Below are 17,929 nucleotides of genomic sequence, written 5' to 3'. Positions count from 1 at the left end.
GACATGAAATCTGTGGAGTTACCTAAAAATAAGAGACGTTCTCACATTACGATAGATTTGGGAGACATTGGCACCGAACGCTGAAGGCTGTCCACACATATGCAACCGTGTTACTGCAACTTTATTTCCCCCGAAACACACGTTTCCCCCGTTGAACTGTATATGATACAAGTATTTAAATGACTATGTGTTTTTCATACAACATTTTAGACCCACTATAGCTGTAGCGGTGACTACCCCCGTAGTCAGGGTCGCATCAACAAAGTGAAGGCTTTATCGTTCGTACAATCCCCTTTAAGTGTTGCAGAGCATAGCTGCACCGTCTCCGGCACACAGCTGTGGAAGTGACGACGGGTTGGATCGATATTTGTAAGCCTGAGCACAAAAAAACCCCCGTTTTCTCCCTGCGGACGACACGATGTCCTAATCGATAGGAATTAGCTTACAAATGTGATTTTCCCGTTCGACCGCAGCAGCCCAGCTCGGCGAAGGTGACCCGTCACCGTCGGGGCTTCAGCTGTTGTAAAGCGGCACCACTCTGTCGATCGGCGCCCTGCAGATGGGGCATTTCTTGGGCTCGGGCAGCGCCTCGTAGCACGGGCCGCAGGAACACACGTGGCCGCACTCCAGGAAGACGTGCGAGCGCTCCCGGCTCAGGCACACGGTGCAGCCGGCGGGGGGGACGCTGCTCTCCTCCACCTGGAGCTCCCGCAGCCGCTTCCTCTGCTGCTCCTTGAACTCCTCCAGGACGCTGCGCCTCTTCCGGCTCTCCCGGCGGTGAGCGTACCACTTCCACAGCATGAAGAGGAGCGCGGAGGAGGCGGCGAGGCCGAACGCCAGCGCCAGGACCCTCCACAGCTTCACGCCGCTCGCCTGCTTCCTCAGCAGGGACTCGTAGTCCTGCCGCGTGAGGAAGTAGCAGAAGCCCTGCTTGGGCGGCTGCAGCTTGATCAGGTTGTTGTCCAGGACCAGCTCCCCCACGCCCGTCACGCTCTCGCCCACCCGCAGCATCTCCTCCGTTTCGTGGATGCCTTTGGGCCGCTCCCCGCTGATGAAGTGGCCGATGACGTTGGACAGGGACTGGACGGTGGGGTGGAAGTTCTCGTAGGTGGCCTCCAGGTCCAGCTCCGCGGCGTCTAAGGGCCGCACCACCCGCACCGTGGTGGCGATGTCGTCGTCGTGAGAGCCGAGCGCAAACGGCACGGTGTTGGTGCGCTGGTGGATGACCTTCTCTGTGCTGTTCCTGTTTGGGAACACGGCCAAAAAAAAGACGATGAGCTGCTTCTCCCTGCTGGTTGTGTCAAAATGAGAGCAGCTTCTGTATGCAGCGACAAACAGAATTTAAAAACACCTAAGCAGGGTGCTTGCTCTTTTTCCCAAATTAAAATTCCAGACTTTTTCCAGACTTTTTTAAAACTGATATTTTTTTTCCCCCCCAAGACCTAAACTTTATGTACTTGTATACTTGTGTGCCTACTTCTTTGGTTGAGATTGTACAAACTGTTTATTAGAAATGTTAATTTTTATAGGCTAGTATTCAATGAACAAATGCATTATTCACAGTAAATTGTGCTTTTACTGATGAAAACGTTTCAAAACATGAAAATCACAAGTACATGAATTTCACATCAAACAAGTGTTTGATTCCATTAGGCTAATACAGTACGTGACCAGTTAGTAAAATTATAGTTTTATAGCCTACCTTCCTATTTCTCATTTCACAATGCCTTTGAGCATACTGTAAAATTCTACCATACATTTTTTTCCCATACTTTATTAAGACTTTGACACAAAATTCAAGACTTTTCAAGGTCTGGAAAACAGTGTTTCAAAATTCCATACTTATTAAGACTTTCAAGACTTGCGCAAGCACCCTGCCTAAGGTCAAGTTAAACCAGGGAGCTGCAACTTTGACAGTTCCCCTGTGCCCACCCGCCTGGAGTGCTATTAACTTAATATCAAGCGCTCCTGGAGCGTTTTCCTTCTCCAGCCAAGCAGCTCATCTAGCAATTAGGGCTGAACAATTAATCGCATTTTCAATATAATCGTGATTTAAAAAAAAAAACGCAATTTCCAAATCGCAGAGGTCTGCAATTTTTGGCTATGTAACAATTAGGGAATTAGACACGTCCATTAGGTGTTGGTAAAATGTTTAAAGTGGGTTTGCCTCCACATGGAAGGGAAGACAGTTGCAGCAGTGAGATAATCTAATTTTATTACTTGTTTTAGAGTTTATATAATCATACAGAGCATTAAGTACTGGTCAATCAGTTTAATACATTGAGTGGTTACACTTTATGTTCAACAAGGATTGATGTCCAAATCAATTAAAAGCTGTTCTCTTGAATAATATTCTGATTAATAGAAACATTAAAAGTTCTTGTTTTAAATAGTCCTTCTTTACAAACATCTTTTTTTAGAGAACATTTTTGTTGCTTGTGGTTAATGCAGAGAAAAGTCAAAATTGCAATTTTGGTTGAAATATTTTGTAGGCAGAACGCAATCATTTCTGCTCCGAGTTTAGATGCTGTGGGTCTTTTAGCAACTAATCCACACGGCGAGGATACAAATTGATTTGTTGTTTGTATATGTTTGGAAAGACGTGACAAATTAAACTGAAAAAAAATGCATTAAATCGCAACATTAAGAAAGAAAATCGCAATTAGATTTTGCAAAATCGTTCAGCCCTACTAGCAATAACCCTGAAACCTGGGCTGCACACCAAACAAACATCTCCAGCTTGAAGCTAACAACAAAAGACAGAACCGGTAGAAGAAAATGGGTCTGTGGATTCAAATGGACAGTATGGAATGAAATTTAGTAAAACCATGGTAGCATGTGTCTCAGATGTTTGGCTTTATGGACATAGCGGGATGTACTGGTTGCAACATGCAGCTTGTTTGTCGATTTCATTCACAGTTAAGTTTTAAAAGCTGGTTGAAAATGCAGAAAATGGAAGGGAATTCACAGTCATTTCCGTCAGCTAATGTGAATTTTATCTGTGTGGGTTATGTCGACCAGCTCAAAAGCTGCCGAGCTTTATCTGAAACCAAATAAAAGATAGAGAAATTAGAACTGTGTTGTCCCAGCGTCCTGTTGGCTGTGGTTCGGCTTTTCAAGTTTAAGCAAGAGCCGGAGAACCTAAAGAAAACGGGACGTCTGTAAACGCCACGTGGTAAAAAAAGACACAAGCTAAGCCCTGTCCCTCGGGTTTGAAATGAGAGAAAGATTCAGGCGTTTCAGGTGAGGGGCCTCCCTGCCGTGCAGAGGACACGCAGTCCTCCAAGTGATTTTAACGTCCTTTAAAGTTTAAGCAATAATCTGGCTGAGCTGCGGCTCCTCTCTGGCTCTCCCTAACTTCCTAAAACGGGCGCGGAACCAGCTGCTCACTTGGATTTAAAGCTACAAACACAGAAGGAGCTCAGCAGCAGGACGTCTCGTGCTTTTTCCTGATCGTACGTCTTTCTATCCTGTCCTCGTTCACTTAAAATGCTCGGCACTTGTGAGAACATACGGCACCTTGGAAGAAGTTTTAAAATGTGTCCCGTTACAACAACAAACTTCATTTTATAGCATTTTCGGGGGGGATTTATGTGAAGCACCAACACAACGGAGCACATAAAAGCACATTCAAGTAAAAATATTTGGTCACTCTGAGTCCCCTATATAAAATCCAGGGCAGACGTCCTAATTACTGTTAACTGTGGACTTCACAAGTCTGGTCTTTAGCAAAGCTTGTTGAAAAGAGCTTATCCTCACCACGAAACAAGATGATGGTGATGATGATGCTTTGCTTCAAAAGACTTGCAGCTGTAATGGCAGCAAAAGGTGGTTGTACAAAACGCCGACTTAAAAAGCACTGAATACAGACGCTCGCCTCTCCTTTTAGATTTTGATTTGTTAGAAGAAATCTGAGGTGAATAAGCACAAGGCTCTGAATACTTTAGCAAATTCTCCTGTCAACACATATGACTGAACAATATCAAGTCCCTGCTGCTGATCCAACTGCGTCCACATAAAAGAAAAAAAGACCTTGAGCTGAAACTCCGTCATATTTTGGAGAATTACGCTCATCGTCATGCCACCATTTGTCTTTTACGAAACCAAAACTGCAGCCACAGAGTTCTCACGCTGCAAAAAGGGAACTAAAAGTAAAATGGTCTTTGAATGAATGTATTTGTCCTTGATTTGAGCAGCAAGTTTAAATGATCTGCCAATGGAATAAGATTTTTGCATGTAAAGCTGGAACAACTCATCTCCATCATCTTATTTCAAGTGCAGTATATCTAATTATCTCATTTTTGGGGTAAAGATACTCATTCCATTGGTAGATATTATTATTTACCTGCTCAAATCAAGGACAAATACACAAATTTGAAGAACATTTTACTTACTTTTAGTCCCTTTTTGAAGCGCTGACCTTTATGTGACTTTGAGTCTTGTACTGTTGTTTTCTATACGCTTCTTGTTATACTTGGTCTAGATTCTGATGCAGGCTGAGTTTGCAAACACTATTTCTATCGTAAGGCGACAAGAAAATATTCCTGCGCCTGACTGTCGGACTGCAGGTTCTGGAGTCGCTGTTGGACCCCGGATCCAAACCATCAGCGGAGCTGGTTTCAATAGAAACCTGGCTCACGAGGAGCAAAGTTGCGCGACATTTAATAACTTCTCCTTAAATCCATTTTTCAGTTTTACTTTTTTATACATTTCTTGTTGCAACATAAGCAGCTGTCTCTAAAATAAAATAAATAAATGTAACAAATACTTTCTCCTCTCCCAGGTCCCTGGGAAAACAGTCTGACATTTCGATGGTGGCATTTGCAAATTTGTTTACATGCTGTTCAACGTGTTGCAGCTAATAAACTATCCAGCGACAAACTGATGGAGCCGGCGGAGCATTTTCCCTTCTCCCCGATGAACGTCTGATTGCTCCTTCGTCTGATTGCTCCTTCTACGCGATAAGGTGCATCAGAAAACGTGGAAAGCTGCCGCCTGCGTCAGCGTCGCCATCTGCTCTGACCAGGATCCTAACACGGACGATTCTACCTCCTGCAGGATCCGAATAGTTGCATGAAGTCATTCTCCATCTGCTTATATGTCAAACTCCGGGTGACGGCGAGTTTTCTCGACTCACCATAAGTGAGTGGTGCGATTCCACACCATCTTTTCCTCCTTCAGCGTCAGCCTCTCAATGACTCCTTTGCAGTTATCAACAAACTGGCTGCTCAGAGTCTCCTTCACTGACCTCACCACACCTGCGGCACGTTAACAACTCTTAGTAACGGATGGAGGAAAAGCTTTTTTCAGGGTTCAAGGAACGCTCTGCACACCTTCTATGACAGCGTACGGGACACATTTTCCTGGCGCCTCAGACAGCATGGCTTTCAAATCCTGATCAATGGAGACTTTGGTGGCTTCCTGTGGTTAGAGAAAAACCAAATACGGCGTTTAATCACACGAGTGAATTAGTGCGTTTGGCATTGTGTGCAGAGAACGAGGCTGACCTTTAAACGGGAGACGGTTTTGGCTCTGCTTCTGTAAATGGAGTAAAATATGGCGGTGAGCGCAGAGCTGGTGGCTAAGACCACAATCTGCGCCGCTGAAGGTTTTCCACTCGACTCCATCCTGAGATCCGCTCGCTTGCTTTGGGAGAACAGATGGAAACAAATGATTTTATCAACTGCAATTTCAGAAAGACATTAACTACATCCTCTTCACTGTCTATATAATGTGACTAAAGTGTAAAAATATGCTTAAAATCCAAGAATCTTTTAAGTTACTCGGTGATAAAGTGAACCCAGCCTTTATTTTCAGTGGTGGATAAACTACCGATCCTTTGTTCCACTAGTTGAGACAATCGTTTTCTTTATTTCTTCAGGCTTGAAACCCACAACACAGGAGATTTTAGTTTGCAGTTGCATCCAGTCATTGGAAAAAGAAAGCACTTCTCCCTTCAGTTGCTGTGTTTTACGTATATAATTTAAATAATCTTACGTATGTAATTTAAATAATTTAAAGTGCATTTAAATTCAACCTATCATTTTCCAAACAAACAACAGATTCCAATCTGCCACTATCCATTTTACCAAAAAAAACAACAGGTGTGGGGAAAAAAAGGGATTCAGGAGCTTGTGGAACCAACTTGAGCAGCATTAACCGCAGGTCATTAATAAAAACAACTTTCTCTAATGTTTGAAACAATTTTTAACAATGCAGTTTGACTGGTTCATGGTTGTAGGGCTGCATATATTTACCATAACCAACCCTTTTACTGACGAGAGACATTTGGCCTGAAGAAACAACATGACGTTAATATTTTTAATGAAATTCCTCGGATAATTTACATATGCAGCAATATCAACTACATGAAATGTTAAAAGAGGATCTGCCTGGTAGTGGCTGTCATGAGCTTTAACATAAACCAGGGGTGCCAAACATAACCTCCAGACTAAATAGTACATATAGCTAGTCACCCTTAGTGATGATGGCCAGGTAATCAGGTTAATCAGCAGCATCTGACTCCCTGTTAAATCCTCTAAGGCACATGTGTCAAGCTAAAGGCCCGCGGGCAGAACCCGGCCCATCAAGGCAATTTATCCGGCCCTCAAGAGCCAAAAAAAAAAAACGGCATATCATGTCATAAAGTAGAGCCATATATTCTTTTAAAGTGTATAAAATGGCTGAAACTGTGCCTCATATAGCGAAGGTTGATTTTTTTAAAACTGTGTAGTAACAGCATCCTGCCTCTAGATGTCAGTTTTTTCTACAACACATTAAAAACCCCCAGAAATTTCCAAAGAGAGAAAAGGTGATGCAGAATGAGGCCAGTTTAAAGTGTAACACCCCCCAATATCAACTTTTTTTGTAGCTAAACTGGATACACTGAGCCTAGGAGTGCTAGTTTTATGTTACAGAACGTATTTTACATTTTTGTGCGAACTGAAATGAAATTATGAAATCAAACGTATCATCTATACAGGTGCAACCGGCCCCTTTAATGACTTCTTGATGACAAAGTTTGACACCCCTTGTTCCAAGGGTTCACACAGATTTTTAGCTCGACTTTCACGTTGTTAAAGGTGAATCTGTATAACACTGACTGTCATGTTAACATTTTCTCCACACCAGCAAACAGCCCAAAGTCAGCTGTTGACTGTTTTGGAACAATTTAAAGTAAATGTTGAAACCTAGCACAGACAGGGTCATTCTTATGATGCCCTGATACCTAAAACAGTGTAATTTAGAGCATTTTGTTTTTTGTTCCTATGATCTTATAAGCATTATCAAACGTTCAGGAACAGCAGAATCAAGCAGGAAAAACCTTTTTAACTAGACAGACCAACAGTTAAAAACCTCTTTGTAACCAAGTTTTATTAAATGTGAGTAGAAACATATTTTTAAGCACAACTTTTTATGTTTTAATTTCCGAAAACAGTATAATAGTGAACGAAATGTCTCCCAGCACGGCTCCAATTACCAGGTTCAAAGGCACCGGCGCTCACTTCTAACTCTTTAAGTCAATAAAATGCAACGTATAGTCTTCAAAAACAGGAAATTAGCTTCGGTTAACATAGAGATGATTCAATGTTTAACCAAACCAGCACGGGGACATTAGTCTATTTAATAAAAGCTCTGCATCCAAACCGCCGTCGGCTTTATATTATTATCATTATTATAAGTTCTGCTATTCTCTGGTCACGGTTAGCCGCTAGTGGCAAAAAAACAAAACCTTAAGGTGGGTAGACGTCTCCAATCTCCGGGGGACAATCCCCGTCTTGGACAACCCGACCTGTCCCCGGCTGAAGCTGTCCCCGGAAGTATTTTCTTCTTCGTCTCTTCTGCAAACGCGGCGCGTAAACAGCGAATAGGTGGTTACCGCCACCTACTGAACACTCACAGCTTCAACCGCTAAATTCCATTCCACTGAATTCTGGCTAATATAATAATAATAATAATAATAATAATAATAATAATAATAATAATAATAATAATAAGAATAAGAATAAGAATAATAATAAGAATAATATTACTAGTTTATTTGTACATCACTTCAGTCAGTTGCAATGTTTTTAAGTGCTTTAAAAATAAATATAGTATGTATATGATGATAATAATAACAACAACAACAACAACAATAATAATAATAATAATAATAATAATAATAATAATAAAGTATCTTTTTAAGTGCTTTAAAAATAAATATGGTATACAATAATAATAATAATAATAATAATAATAATAATAATAATAATAATAATTTCATAGTTTAAGGAGGGATCTTTGTGATGATAATGATAAATGGCAGTGCTAATATTTTGCCACGTAATTTTAACATGTGCACAGACGTTGTTAAAGCGGCCCTTTTTTTAAATAATAATAATCATAAAGCCTTTTGCACCTGTGGTGTAACTACTGTAAAGCTGTAATGAAAAAAAACTTTCAGGACTCATTTAGAATCCTCATCAGGCTTCCAAGGTGGACATCTGCAAGTCACAAGTTTGATGAACAACATCTTTACTTTTCATGCCTTATTAAGGGACTAGATGTATAAATGTATGCACTGTTTGAATGTGTCAACGTAATGGTTAGAATTCATTCAACTCTAATATATAACGACATGCCTGATATATTCAGAATATACCTGAATATATATCTGAACACTGGAATAACTGTTTGTGTGCTTATTCGATAGATAGATAGATAGATAGATAGATAGATAGATAGATAGATAGATAGATAGATAGATAGATAGATAGATAGATAGATAGATAGATAGATAGATAGATAGATAGATAGATAGATAGATAAAATTCTTGTCCTGCCTCTCTTACTGTTTCCCACAATCTTTCCCTTTCAGTTGTACAGGCTTATACTTCGCAGCTCAACAGTAAATGTTCCACATTTTCTTTTTCTCCACATTTCCATACCGCATACAGCATATGCAACTTAGACAGGTATGGCCTACCCTCAGTCTTACCATTTTCACTTCTTCTCTTCTGCTGCTTTTCCTTTTCACCTAGAATTGATGAATTTCTTGCTTTGTTATATTTTTATTAGTACTATTATTTTACTATTTTGTCTGTCTCTTTTCTTAATCAAAAATAAACTGTATCAAAAACACATGTCTCTATTTTTATGTATGTTCTTCTGTTTCTAACAAAATTCTAGCAACATACTTTGTGCATCAAAAGTGCTCTATAAATATCTTTGATTTAATAGTTGATTGATTGATTCAAATGTCAACGTAATGAGATAATTATTTTAGATTTTTTAACTTATCTTAAAATTCAGAGCTTTATATATACTAAGGTGACTAATCTGTCTGTATATTGACAGAGGAGATTCGGTAGTGACTAGAAAATTCAAAGAAAAGTTGTTTACTGCTTTCGCTGCAGAGCCACTATGAAACGTACAGAAGTTAAAAACAGAGCACAGATAATAGCGTTAGCTATCCAATTAAAGGAAAGAAAATAACAGACAAGGTTTCAAAAGATTCTTTAGAAAACAGATCCGCTGATATGAGGGCTAACAAATAAAAGGAGAGATGGCTAAAGCAATGAGAGGAAAGGAACATGGTTAATTAAACTGAAAGCTGGAGGAGTAAAGAATGAATGAAGAAAGAGGAAGCAATTACTGTACTTCAAGATATAGATCGGGACATTCTGGATTAAATTATGCAGTTTTCATGTTAGGAAAGCATATTTCAGGCAGATGTGACTATTGTGGACAAAAGCAATCGCTGGAACATGTTCTGCAGGCAGAATGATGAAGAAAGAAGACACCTGACTGAAAATCTCAGCGATGTAAAAGTAAACTTTGACCTCGTGGACATCTTACAAAAAAATAAAAAAAAATAAAATAAAAAAATAACTGTTACCAAAATCTGTCAATGACAGATGGTGTTGTTTTAAGTCTTTGCGCCAAATCTTGTTTTGTGTGTGAGTTTTATCAACTTGGGGTATCTCCAAGGGAGTTCCAGGGGTATCACCTTATCCATTGGTTGTCCCACATGCCAATCATCCTGACACGCTTACGTAATGCTAATATTCGTGCTCGTTCCTTGTTAGTTTCCGCTTGCTGGCTGCACATGCGCACTTCTAGTGTTTATGTATCTGGTTAGCTTAGCGGCTAGGTTAGCGGTTAGCATCGGTGTTAGCCGTTCATTGCAGCGCCGTTGCTCTCACCATATACTTTGAACATGGCTGAGAGTAACAAGAGGCAAAGCGTGTTCATGTTTATGTGAAGTAGAGGAACTCAGTAGAAAGAAATAAGACCAGAGGGAATTTGGGAGAGTTTTGTTTCACATGATCCCCCTGAGGAGCAGAAGAGGCGGTAAGTCTTGCACAGTTGTTCAAAAAGGGACTTGGGGGAAACTTCCGGAAAAATCGCCCAATCTACCTTTAATGTTACTTCAGCAGATTAGAAGGCAAGTCTGCATTTCCTTTTGTGACGTTTTGACACATTTTTAAAAAGCAACAGTTTTTTCTCATCAACTTTCTCATTCCTCAGCCACTTTCAGCAAATCATTGCACTTCCACAGTATATCAGCTGCACGTTCTGCCTTAGCTTTAGAACATTCTTCCATTTTTTTCAATCTTCAACAGGTTTCGCATAAACGTCAGCTTGTTATGTCATTTTAGCTTACAGTTTTTCTGCTGATCTGCTGCGTTTTTATGTTGTCAATAATGTTCATGCTCATTTTTTCTGTTTCAGCAATTTTGACCCCTTTTTCAGTTAAAGGATTCGGCTTGCAGCATTTATACTGCTTTTCCTCAGGAAATGCAAATTTTTCTAGTGCCTTCCCTGTCCTACACACACACAGTCAGGTTTATCACTTACTGCTGCACAGCGTTTTCCCAACTGTATAGTACAAGAGTAAATGAGGGGGAGTTGACCTGCAGGTCTCCTGTGACTGTCCAACTCTCCTGATTAAAGACGGGAACGAGGTCTCTATATATAACGTCTGTTACCCTCCCTGGTAATTAAACTATGATTCACTTGATCTGCGCTGTATTCCCAGCCAGGGCTATAGATTCTATAGTAGACGAAACAAGTTGATATTGATTCTCATCTCTTGAGGTTCGTTTTTATCATTTTTGTAAACAAAAGTTTTGTTCAGAAACATTCCCGTCAGTCTAGGCAATGTCATTTTTGATCTGACGTGGGTGCTGTATTGGTGGCAGAAATCTGATATACGAAGTGCACAGTGGCCCTCTCTGTCATCATTTGTTCCCCGAGCCGGGCTTCTCCACTGCCGCCCTCATGTACGACCATAAATCAGCCATCTAAGAGCCGGGGCCCCTCTGTGCCAGGCCCTTCTTATTGATTGCTCTGTGCTGGGTAAGTGTAGCGTGATGAGGAGAGAGCCCAATTCAATTAGGTCTCCTTCTAGACAGAAATATGTAGCATATGTTGCCCCGGATAAAAAGAATGTCTCTGAGCAAAATGTGAAGGAATTAAGGATAAGGAAGAAGAATTAGGGGAGGATGACACAGAGATAAAAGTAATTGGTTTACACGAGCGCCCTGGGCAGCTTTTGCAGGGTGGTAGCTGATGTACATTTTTAGGACTGAAAGACAGACTGAAAGATAAAAAAACTGTAGACATAGCAGAACTTGGATAACTCAACGTTGTATCAGCAATTTTAGTTATCTTTCTGTAGAAGTATGACAGAAAGAATTGTGTGTTATTGTTTTTTTAGTCCAAACACGTTGGGAAGAAATCGTGCCGTTGATTCCATTAATTAAGCCGTTATTTTTGCACATTAATGCACAATTGGGTTGCATTGCAAAATAACTTGAGTAAAGCTATTTTCAGTGAGGTACCTCCATCAGGTTTGCGGAAGTTTGAAATATCTTTTATTAGTTGGCCCGCTGTTAATTCTGTAGCATTCTTGTTTGCTGACAGATTCAATGCCATGTGTTCCCCTTAAGTTTGGATATCATTAATAACACAAAGGGTGTGGAGCTCAGCAAACAGCAGCTTGCATCCCGATGCCTACTTTCAGTGTTGCATTTTGCAGCATTTGAATGAGCTAAAAGAGCTGCATGATGAAAAGGTGAGCATGCAGTGCAGGAGACAATGTAGACAATTCATATTCCACTTCTGAAGCAACACTAAAACTGTCTTTGGAGACGGAGCTTACATATTTAATATGCATTTTGACAACTGTACCATGTATTTGTGACTTTTATAACATGCTTTAAATGTTGTCACCTCTGGTGTTCCCAAGTTGACTTAACTTTATATTTAAACAAGTTTAAAAAAACACATTTTTAGATAAATATTTTAGAACTAGTGGTGAACTCAGGCTGGTGGAGAGACATTGTTGACCCAGAAATCCCACTGAGCTATTAAGCAAGTCCTTCTGACTCCTGTGTGTTAAGAGATTGGACAGGTGCTGCTTCCCTCCCAAGGGTTGTTTGATTCCCTGATCTAAAGGATGAGATTGCTTCATTGATGTCCTAAGAACAAGAGAAACACTTTGTTTCACCCAGTGTTGTCATCATTAATAGATTTCACACAAAGTGACTGAATTCATTAAGTCCTTGTGGGGGGGAAATAGATGTCCTCCCTTTCCTTACAATCTATCCACCACTTCGCTCCTTCTCCAGATTTGATTCAGCCAAAGAATGTAAAAGCCAACCAAGCAGCAGTAGCAGCAGAAAACAATAGCTGACCTAAACATTGCCTTGCTTAAAACAACATGCAATAAGCAAATAATCCTGCACTGAAACTTGCACGATTTACTCTAGATGCACCCTGGATGTTTAAAATGCACTACTCTCTCTGGCTGAGACATTAAAATGTTTGCCAGGTACGGACTCTAGACTTGCAATATCCAATTTGTCTGGAGAGTTTCTTGCACAGCATATTAACTAAGATGAGTCAATGCTAAATATGCTCTTTTATTGTGGTATAGGTCAAACCATGATGGGTTTCTTTTCCCCAGCTTAGCATCTCTGAGTTTAGATTAATCCTGTTTGGTCTACAAAGTGAATAAATGCGATTTATAGGAGTAGCTAGAATAGCAAAGAAAAACCTTTTCTTTCTCATCTGGTGACAGAAATTCTTCTCTGACAAGACCTCATTCCTACTTAATAACTCAAACAGGTTAATACATGAAAAAAAGAAACATAAAAAGCACCTAGAAGTCACATAAAGAAAGAAAAAATGTGTAAAGCTACCTCAGTAAACAGTTTAAAGAAAATCAGTTCTCATTTTAAGGAGTTTAAAGTGGATAATACAAATGGTATAACTGATTTCTGAGTGGTATAAACGAGTGAAGGGGTGAGACGGATCCTCTGTGATCAGGTGGTCCTTCCTGGCCACAGAAAAAGAGGTGTTTGTGGTTGATAGTGTGGGACCGTCTGGTTTTATATTTAACCGTGAGGAAGTTATACCAGGTTAAAATGCCAAAAGTGAGGATTTTTATGATGATTTATAACCCAGCGATAAAATCTTCTTCCTAACATTAATAAAATCTCAGTTTTCTCAGCAGATGGAGACATTGTTGTGCTGTTTTTATAGATGAAGCCTGCATGTGCAATAGAAACCAGGTGAGTGTGCACCTCAGTTCCCGGTTATTTAAAAATACTTCACCTGCTGGTCCTGGATGACGATATGCTGGAAGAGCGATGTCATCTTCGGCTCTACCCGAGTTGTCAATAAAGATTTTTGCCAAGGTGTTGGCAGGGTTCTGGTAGCGGGGCAGAGCATCGTTTCCAGTCCTGTGTTTGTGTTAACCTTCTCCAAAAAAGATCCCATTCTCCTTACTTCCCCTGTAGCACCATGTGGCCGTCGTACAGAATATGAATTAACTCCATTTTTGATCCTTTCCTTAGATTAGCTTGGGTGGCATAATCTTTAACCGCACGTGCTCTTTTTATAAAATAAATTCACGAGCAAAGAAAAATACACTGAAAATAGAGCTTATGTGAAAAGGTCCTTGAAGAAGTCCTGTTTTGTTTCTCTTTTCAGTGAGTTTTCTTTTTAATCATTATTCACAGCCCACACCAGGCTTAAAAAAAGGGAAAATAGTTTTGTAGTGTAGAGATATTTAGTTTTTCTTTCAGCTGAGACCTTGATACTAAGTCCATGTTGCCTGGCACAGCTCCACTTGGATTTGTTAAACAAATAACTAGCAGCCTCCCACTGGCAAAAGTACTTCAATATGTTTCAGATGATCGGTTATTCAGAAGTTGTGGACAATTTTTTTTAGTCTCTTTTAAAAGGGAACTATATGACATTAATCAAACAAGAAAAAAAAACAAAAAGTACGCTGAATCTGAAACGGGGTTCATAAACTACCCAAGCTTAGATGAAACCTAAACTCTAAGCAGAAAAAAATATGGAACAGTTTTGATCCTAGAAAACTTTACAGTTTGGAGAAATTGTCTGAAACATCAGCCGCAGAACTGCCTCACCAAGAAACTGCTAATTTACACGATAGAAGGTTTTTAATGCATTTTTGAGTTGTGGCATTCACAATCAAACTAAACGCCTGTACTGACCCTGTTACGTAAACGCTAAGAAGATGCTATTGCTAATCTTTACGCACAGAAGATTCTCCTTTAGCAGTCCCGTGAGGCAGAGCACAGGCACAAGAGGAAGTTGCCACAGAGTACATGACCTACGATGCTAATTTCATATGCAAGGGACATCATCTAAGTCCTGCTCACTTCCTACATGTGTGCCTAGAACGTAGCGATCTACTGCAGGTCAGCGGGACATGTTTCATTAGAGGTGAGAGGCTAGAGATTAATAGAGAGGAAATGACACACCTGAGTCAACGAAAACACAACGCCATCTGAACAACATTTTCTGCAAATAAAAACCAAACTGTGATATTTACTCTGGAAAATATTCATATCTGGGTCAAGAAATAATGTAAAACAAAAGAATAACGTTTGCAAAAAGAGCAAAACATTTGATTGGATAGAATGACGTTTAAAAGTAAAAGCAATAGCATATTCACATTTACAGTTTAATAAAAATCATGAGGCCTAAACTGTTCAGCCTTAAGGAAAGCATTAAACAGAAAGACTTATTGAAAGTCTGCACGCCAAACAAAGCTCCCATACACAAATTCACTGCTGCAGCATTTCCGAGTGCATTTACTCTTCTTTTTTTAAAAAACATGTGTTTCTTTTGGAACCGGCATCCAATAAAGCCCGGGGTTAGACATGTGTCTTTTTCACCGTTTCAATTTGCCAGGGAGCAAAACTGTTGGCCTCAAGAGTAATGGAAAAATCTCATGTGCTCTGAGTGAAGACTGGAAGGCAATCTATTTTTTTCCTTTTAAAAGCTTCAAAAAAACTGCTTTGCAACAGAAGTGACTCATCGTTCAGGGCCCTGCCGTTCAGCAGTGATGCTTCATCCAGCTTTAATGATGAGCATCAGTCTGTTGCAAAGGTTTTCAGTTAAAATGGGTAAATGAAGTGAAACACAGTGTCATGTTTTTTATAGGTCGCTATTTGGACCAAAATGCAGACGAGGAACTCTGGATGAGCGTGGTGAAGGTTTAAATCAAAAAATAAAACAGAAAACTTAAACACGCCTCACAGGATGTGGGGCACAGACCGATGGCTAGGCATTGTAACAGAAGAACCCAGCAAGGAACAATGAAACACCAGAAGGTTAAATACCGAGGCAGGCACAGGAAATGAAAAAGGAGCCCGGTGAGCTAATCAGAGGAGATGAGGAGCAGCTGCGTGAAGAAGAAAGCAAGGTGGCTGAGGGAAGGAGACTGAGTTGCACAACAGGAGCAGAAATAAGACACACACACAAAAGAGGAAAAAACACTGATCTAAAAGAAATAAACCCCAATTCACAAAAAAACAGTAAACAAGTTTAAACTAAAGACACAAAACCCAAAAATAACCACCTTACAAACAATAATGAACACAGAAAAAAATGACTAAAATTCATATTGCAAGACCTATGAACCATAAAGAAACAACAAGGAAATGATGAAAACGCAAACAGAAATGAAAACAGAAATCATAAAGAACCCAGGGATCATTACATTTACTGACAGTGTAGCCTCAGATCAGTTGAGCTTCAACACAATAGATCAATGAAACAGAAACATATGCTAGAAGACAAACATAATGATTGCATTGCTATTAACTTTGGACCAGAGCAGGTCCAAAGCAAACTTAGCAGATGCTTAGGGCCCTCAGACAAGCATTAGTGAGGTTAGATGTAGAGGATAGATGTAGTCAGTGTCACTGAAATAAAGGATTTTATTCTTTGTTCTCTGCTTGGCCAATATTGACTTTAAAAACAGACATCACATAACTTATGAGATTTAAACAACACAATTTTGGTTGTACAGCCAACCAGTGTGTTATATTATGTTTCTAATTTTGTTTATTTTATGTTATTGCACAAATGTTCCAACAAGGATGAGAAAAATCAGATATTAATTGTGTTTTGGGAAGCGATCATAGTTGGAAGGTTATCAGATTCTGCTTAGGGTCCATGATAATGTAGGGCTCTGCTCTGGAGACTCCCACTTTAATTCTTTTTAATGTTTTTCAAAATGTTTTTCTAATTCATATATGATTATGTACATGGAAATAATTTAGAAAACCAAAATCCAGGTTTACATGAACTCTGTTTTCTAGATTTTTACACTACATAGAAAGACACGACAAACAGCCATGCATAAATAAACTTTCAGAACATTGGAGAAAAATTCCCCAAAAAACCCGAAAAAAAAAAAAAACTGAAAGAGACAGAAATGAAAATCAAAGCACTGAAAAAATGTCAATGGCAGAGAGGAACTTTTTTCTGCCACATCAGGAAACGCAGCTGAACATCCCTGGAAAAACCGACCCAGGCATGTTTTATCTGCAACAAATCTCCACCAAATGTCGTCACCTTATGCTTTAAAATCTTGTTGGAATTGTGAACCAATAATATTATATTTTTCACTCTCCTATTAGAGGTGGGCCAAGCAGTACCCCCCCCCCCCCCCCCACAACACATGCACATAAGGTGTGCAAAGGTCTGGATGTGGTAATGAGGTATTGGGATTTTCCAGTTCAGATCACCTCCATTTCCGCAGGTCAAACTCAGCCCAACTCTGACGGCGGCTGGGAAGCAATTTGTCCAACTGCTGTCACTGCAGTAGTTCAAATTTGGTAACGATGGTCCAAGAAGGGCAGCTATGGAGAAAACCAGCAGCTCTTTGCCTCAGGGCTTATAGGAAAAATGACAGCTGGCATAAGCACAGGCTTATATTGTGATCTGGTAATTACCTAGGTGAGAGTTACATCAATAATACTGACGTTAATTGTTATATTTCATCACTACTTGTTTGCCATATATGAAGCACTTTCTGTCATGCAGTCGTATGCAACAATAATTGTTTCGTTTGATGTGTATTGCAGAAACAACCAATCACAGACAACGTAATATAAAAAATATAATGGAAAAGAAAAAGTTTTGCTGAGTTGAGTGCAGGGGTCAGTTTGTTTGGGAGCAAATGCCCCAAACCAAGTTTTGCTCAAGTACCCAACAAACTCTTTAACTGGCTTTGGCTTGAATGAATGATTATTTTCTGTTCTGACTGGCTTCTGTTTTTCTGTGCTTAAGGTTTCGCACTTCACCTCAAACTGCTGATACAGAAAGATGTATGTTTAATTGTCAAATCGCACAATGGCGCCGTGTTAAAAACTCACTCTCTAAAACATTTACGCACAAAAAAAAGGGAGCTTCTTCACCGCTCCTGGAAGAGTAGGAAAACAATTGTAACATAACTGTGTGAACAAAAACTGTCTTTCTTTATCCAGGAAACACACCGATATAGTGACACCTCAACGTGAGAACGAGAAGACAATAAATCACCTTGGTGGGAAGCAGAACAATGTAGCATGGAGAGGGAGAGGGTGCCGAGAGCTGGTCTGAGGCTCCTGCG

The 17,929-nt window shown here is 39.9% G+C and overlaps 1 protein-coding gene across 2 annotated transcripts; it reads right to left on the bottom strand.

Annotated features, from left to right (window-relative positions):
* Positions 1–103: 103 nt before the first annotated feature.
* Positions 104–7,875, bottom strand: mul1b (mitochondrial E3 ubiquitin protein ligase 1b). 2 transcript variants are annotated; one of them, XM_012859166.3, is made up of 5 exons: positions 7,733–7,875; positions 5,508–5,646; positions 5,334–5,421; positions 5,138–5,258; positions 104–1,243 (listed from the first exon to the last, which is right to left on the bottom strand). In XM_012859166.3, the coding sequence occupies exons 2-5, from the start codon at positions 5,625–5,627 to the stop codon at positions 514–516; spliced, it is 1,059 nt and encodes a 352-aa protein (XP_012714620.2). In that variant the 5' UTR covers positions 5,628–5,646; positions 7,733–7,875; the 3' UTR covers positions 104–513. The 2 variants fall into 2 exon arrangements, with proteins under 2 accessions (XP_012714620.2, XP_021170327.2); XM_021314652.2 differs by having other exon boundaries at positions 5,508–5,642; positions 7,733–7,864.
* Between the last annotated feature and the right edge of the window lie 10,054 nt (positions 7,876–17,929).

The sequence above is a fragment of the Fundulus heteroclitus genome, chromosome 1, assembly GCF_011125445.2.
Source record: "Fundulus heteroclitus isolate FHET01 chromosome 1, MU-UCD_Fhet_4.1, whole genome shotgun sequence".
Classification (NCBI taxonomy): Eukaryota; Metazoa; Chordata; class Actinopteri; order Cyprinodontiformes; family Fundulidae; genus Fundulus; species Fundulus heteroclitus.
The sequence above is the reverse complement of the archived record's forward strand: the minus strand, read 5'-3'. Positions and strand labels throughout refer to the sequence as shown.

Coding starts and splice junctions, on each gene's coding strand:
- mul1b (XM_012859166.3), bottom strand. CDS start 5,627: ATGGAGTCGAGTGGAAAACCTTCAGCGGCGCAGATTGTGGTCTTAGCC. Junction 5,422..5,507: donor AAACCGTCTCCCGTTTAAAG/GTCAGCCTCGTT, acceptor CTCTAACCACAG/GAAGCCACCAAAGTCTCCAT. Junction 1,244..5,137: donor AATCGCACCACTCACTTATG/GTGAGTCGAGAA, acceptor GTTCCCAAACAG/GAACAGCACAGAGAAGGTCA.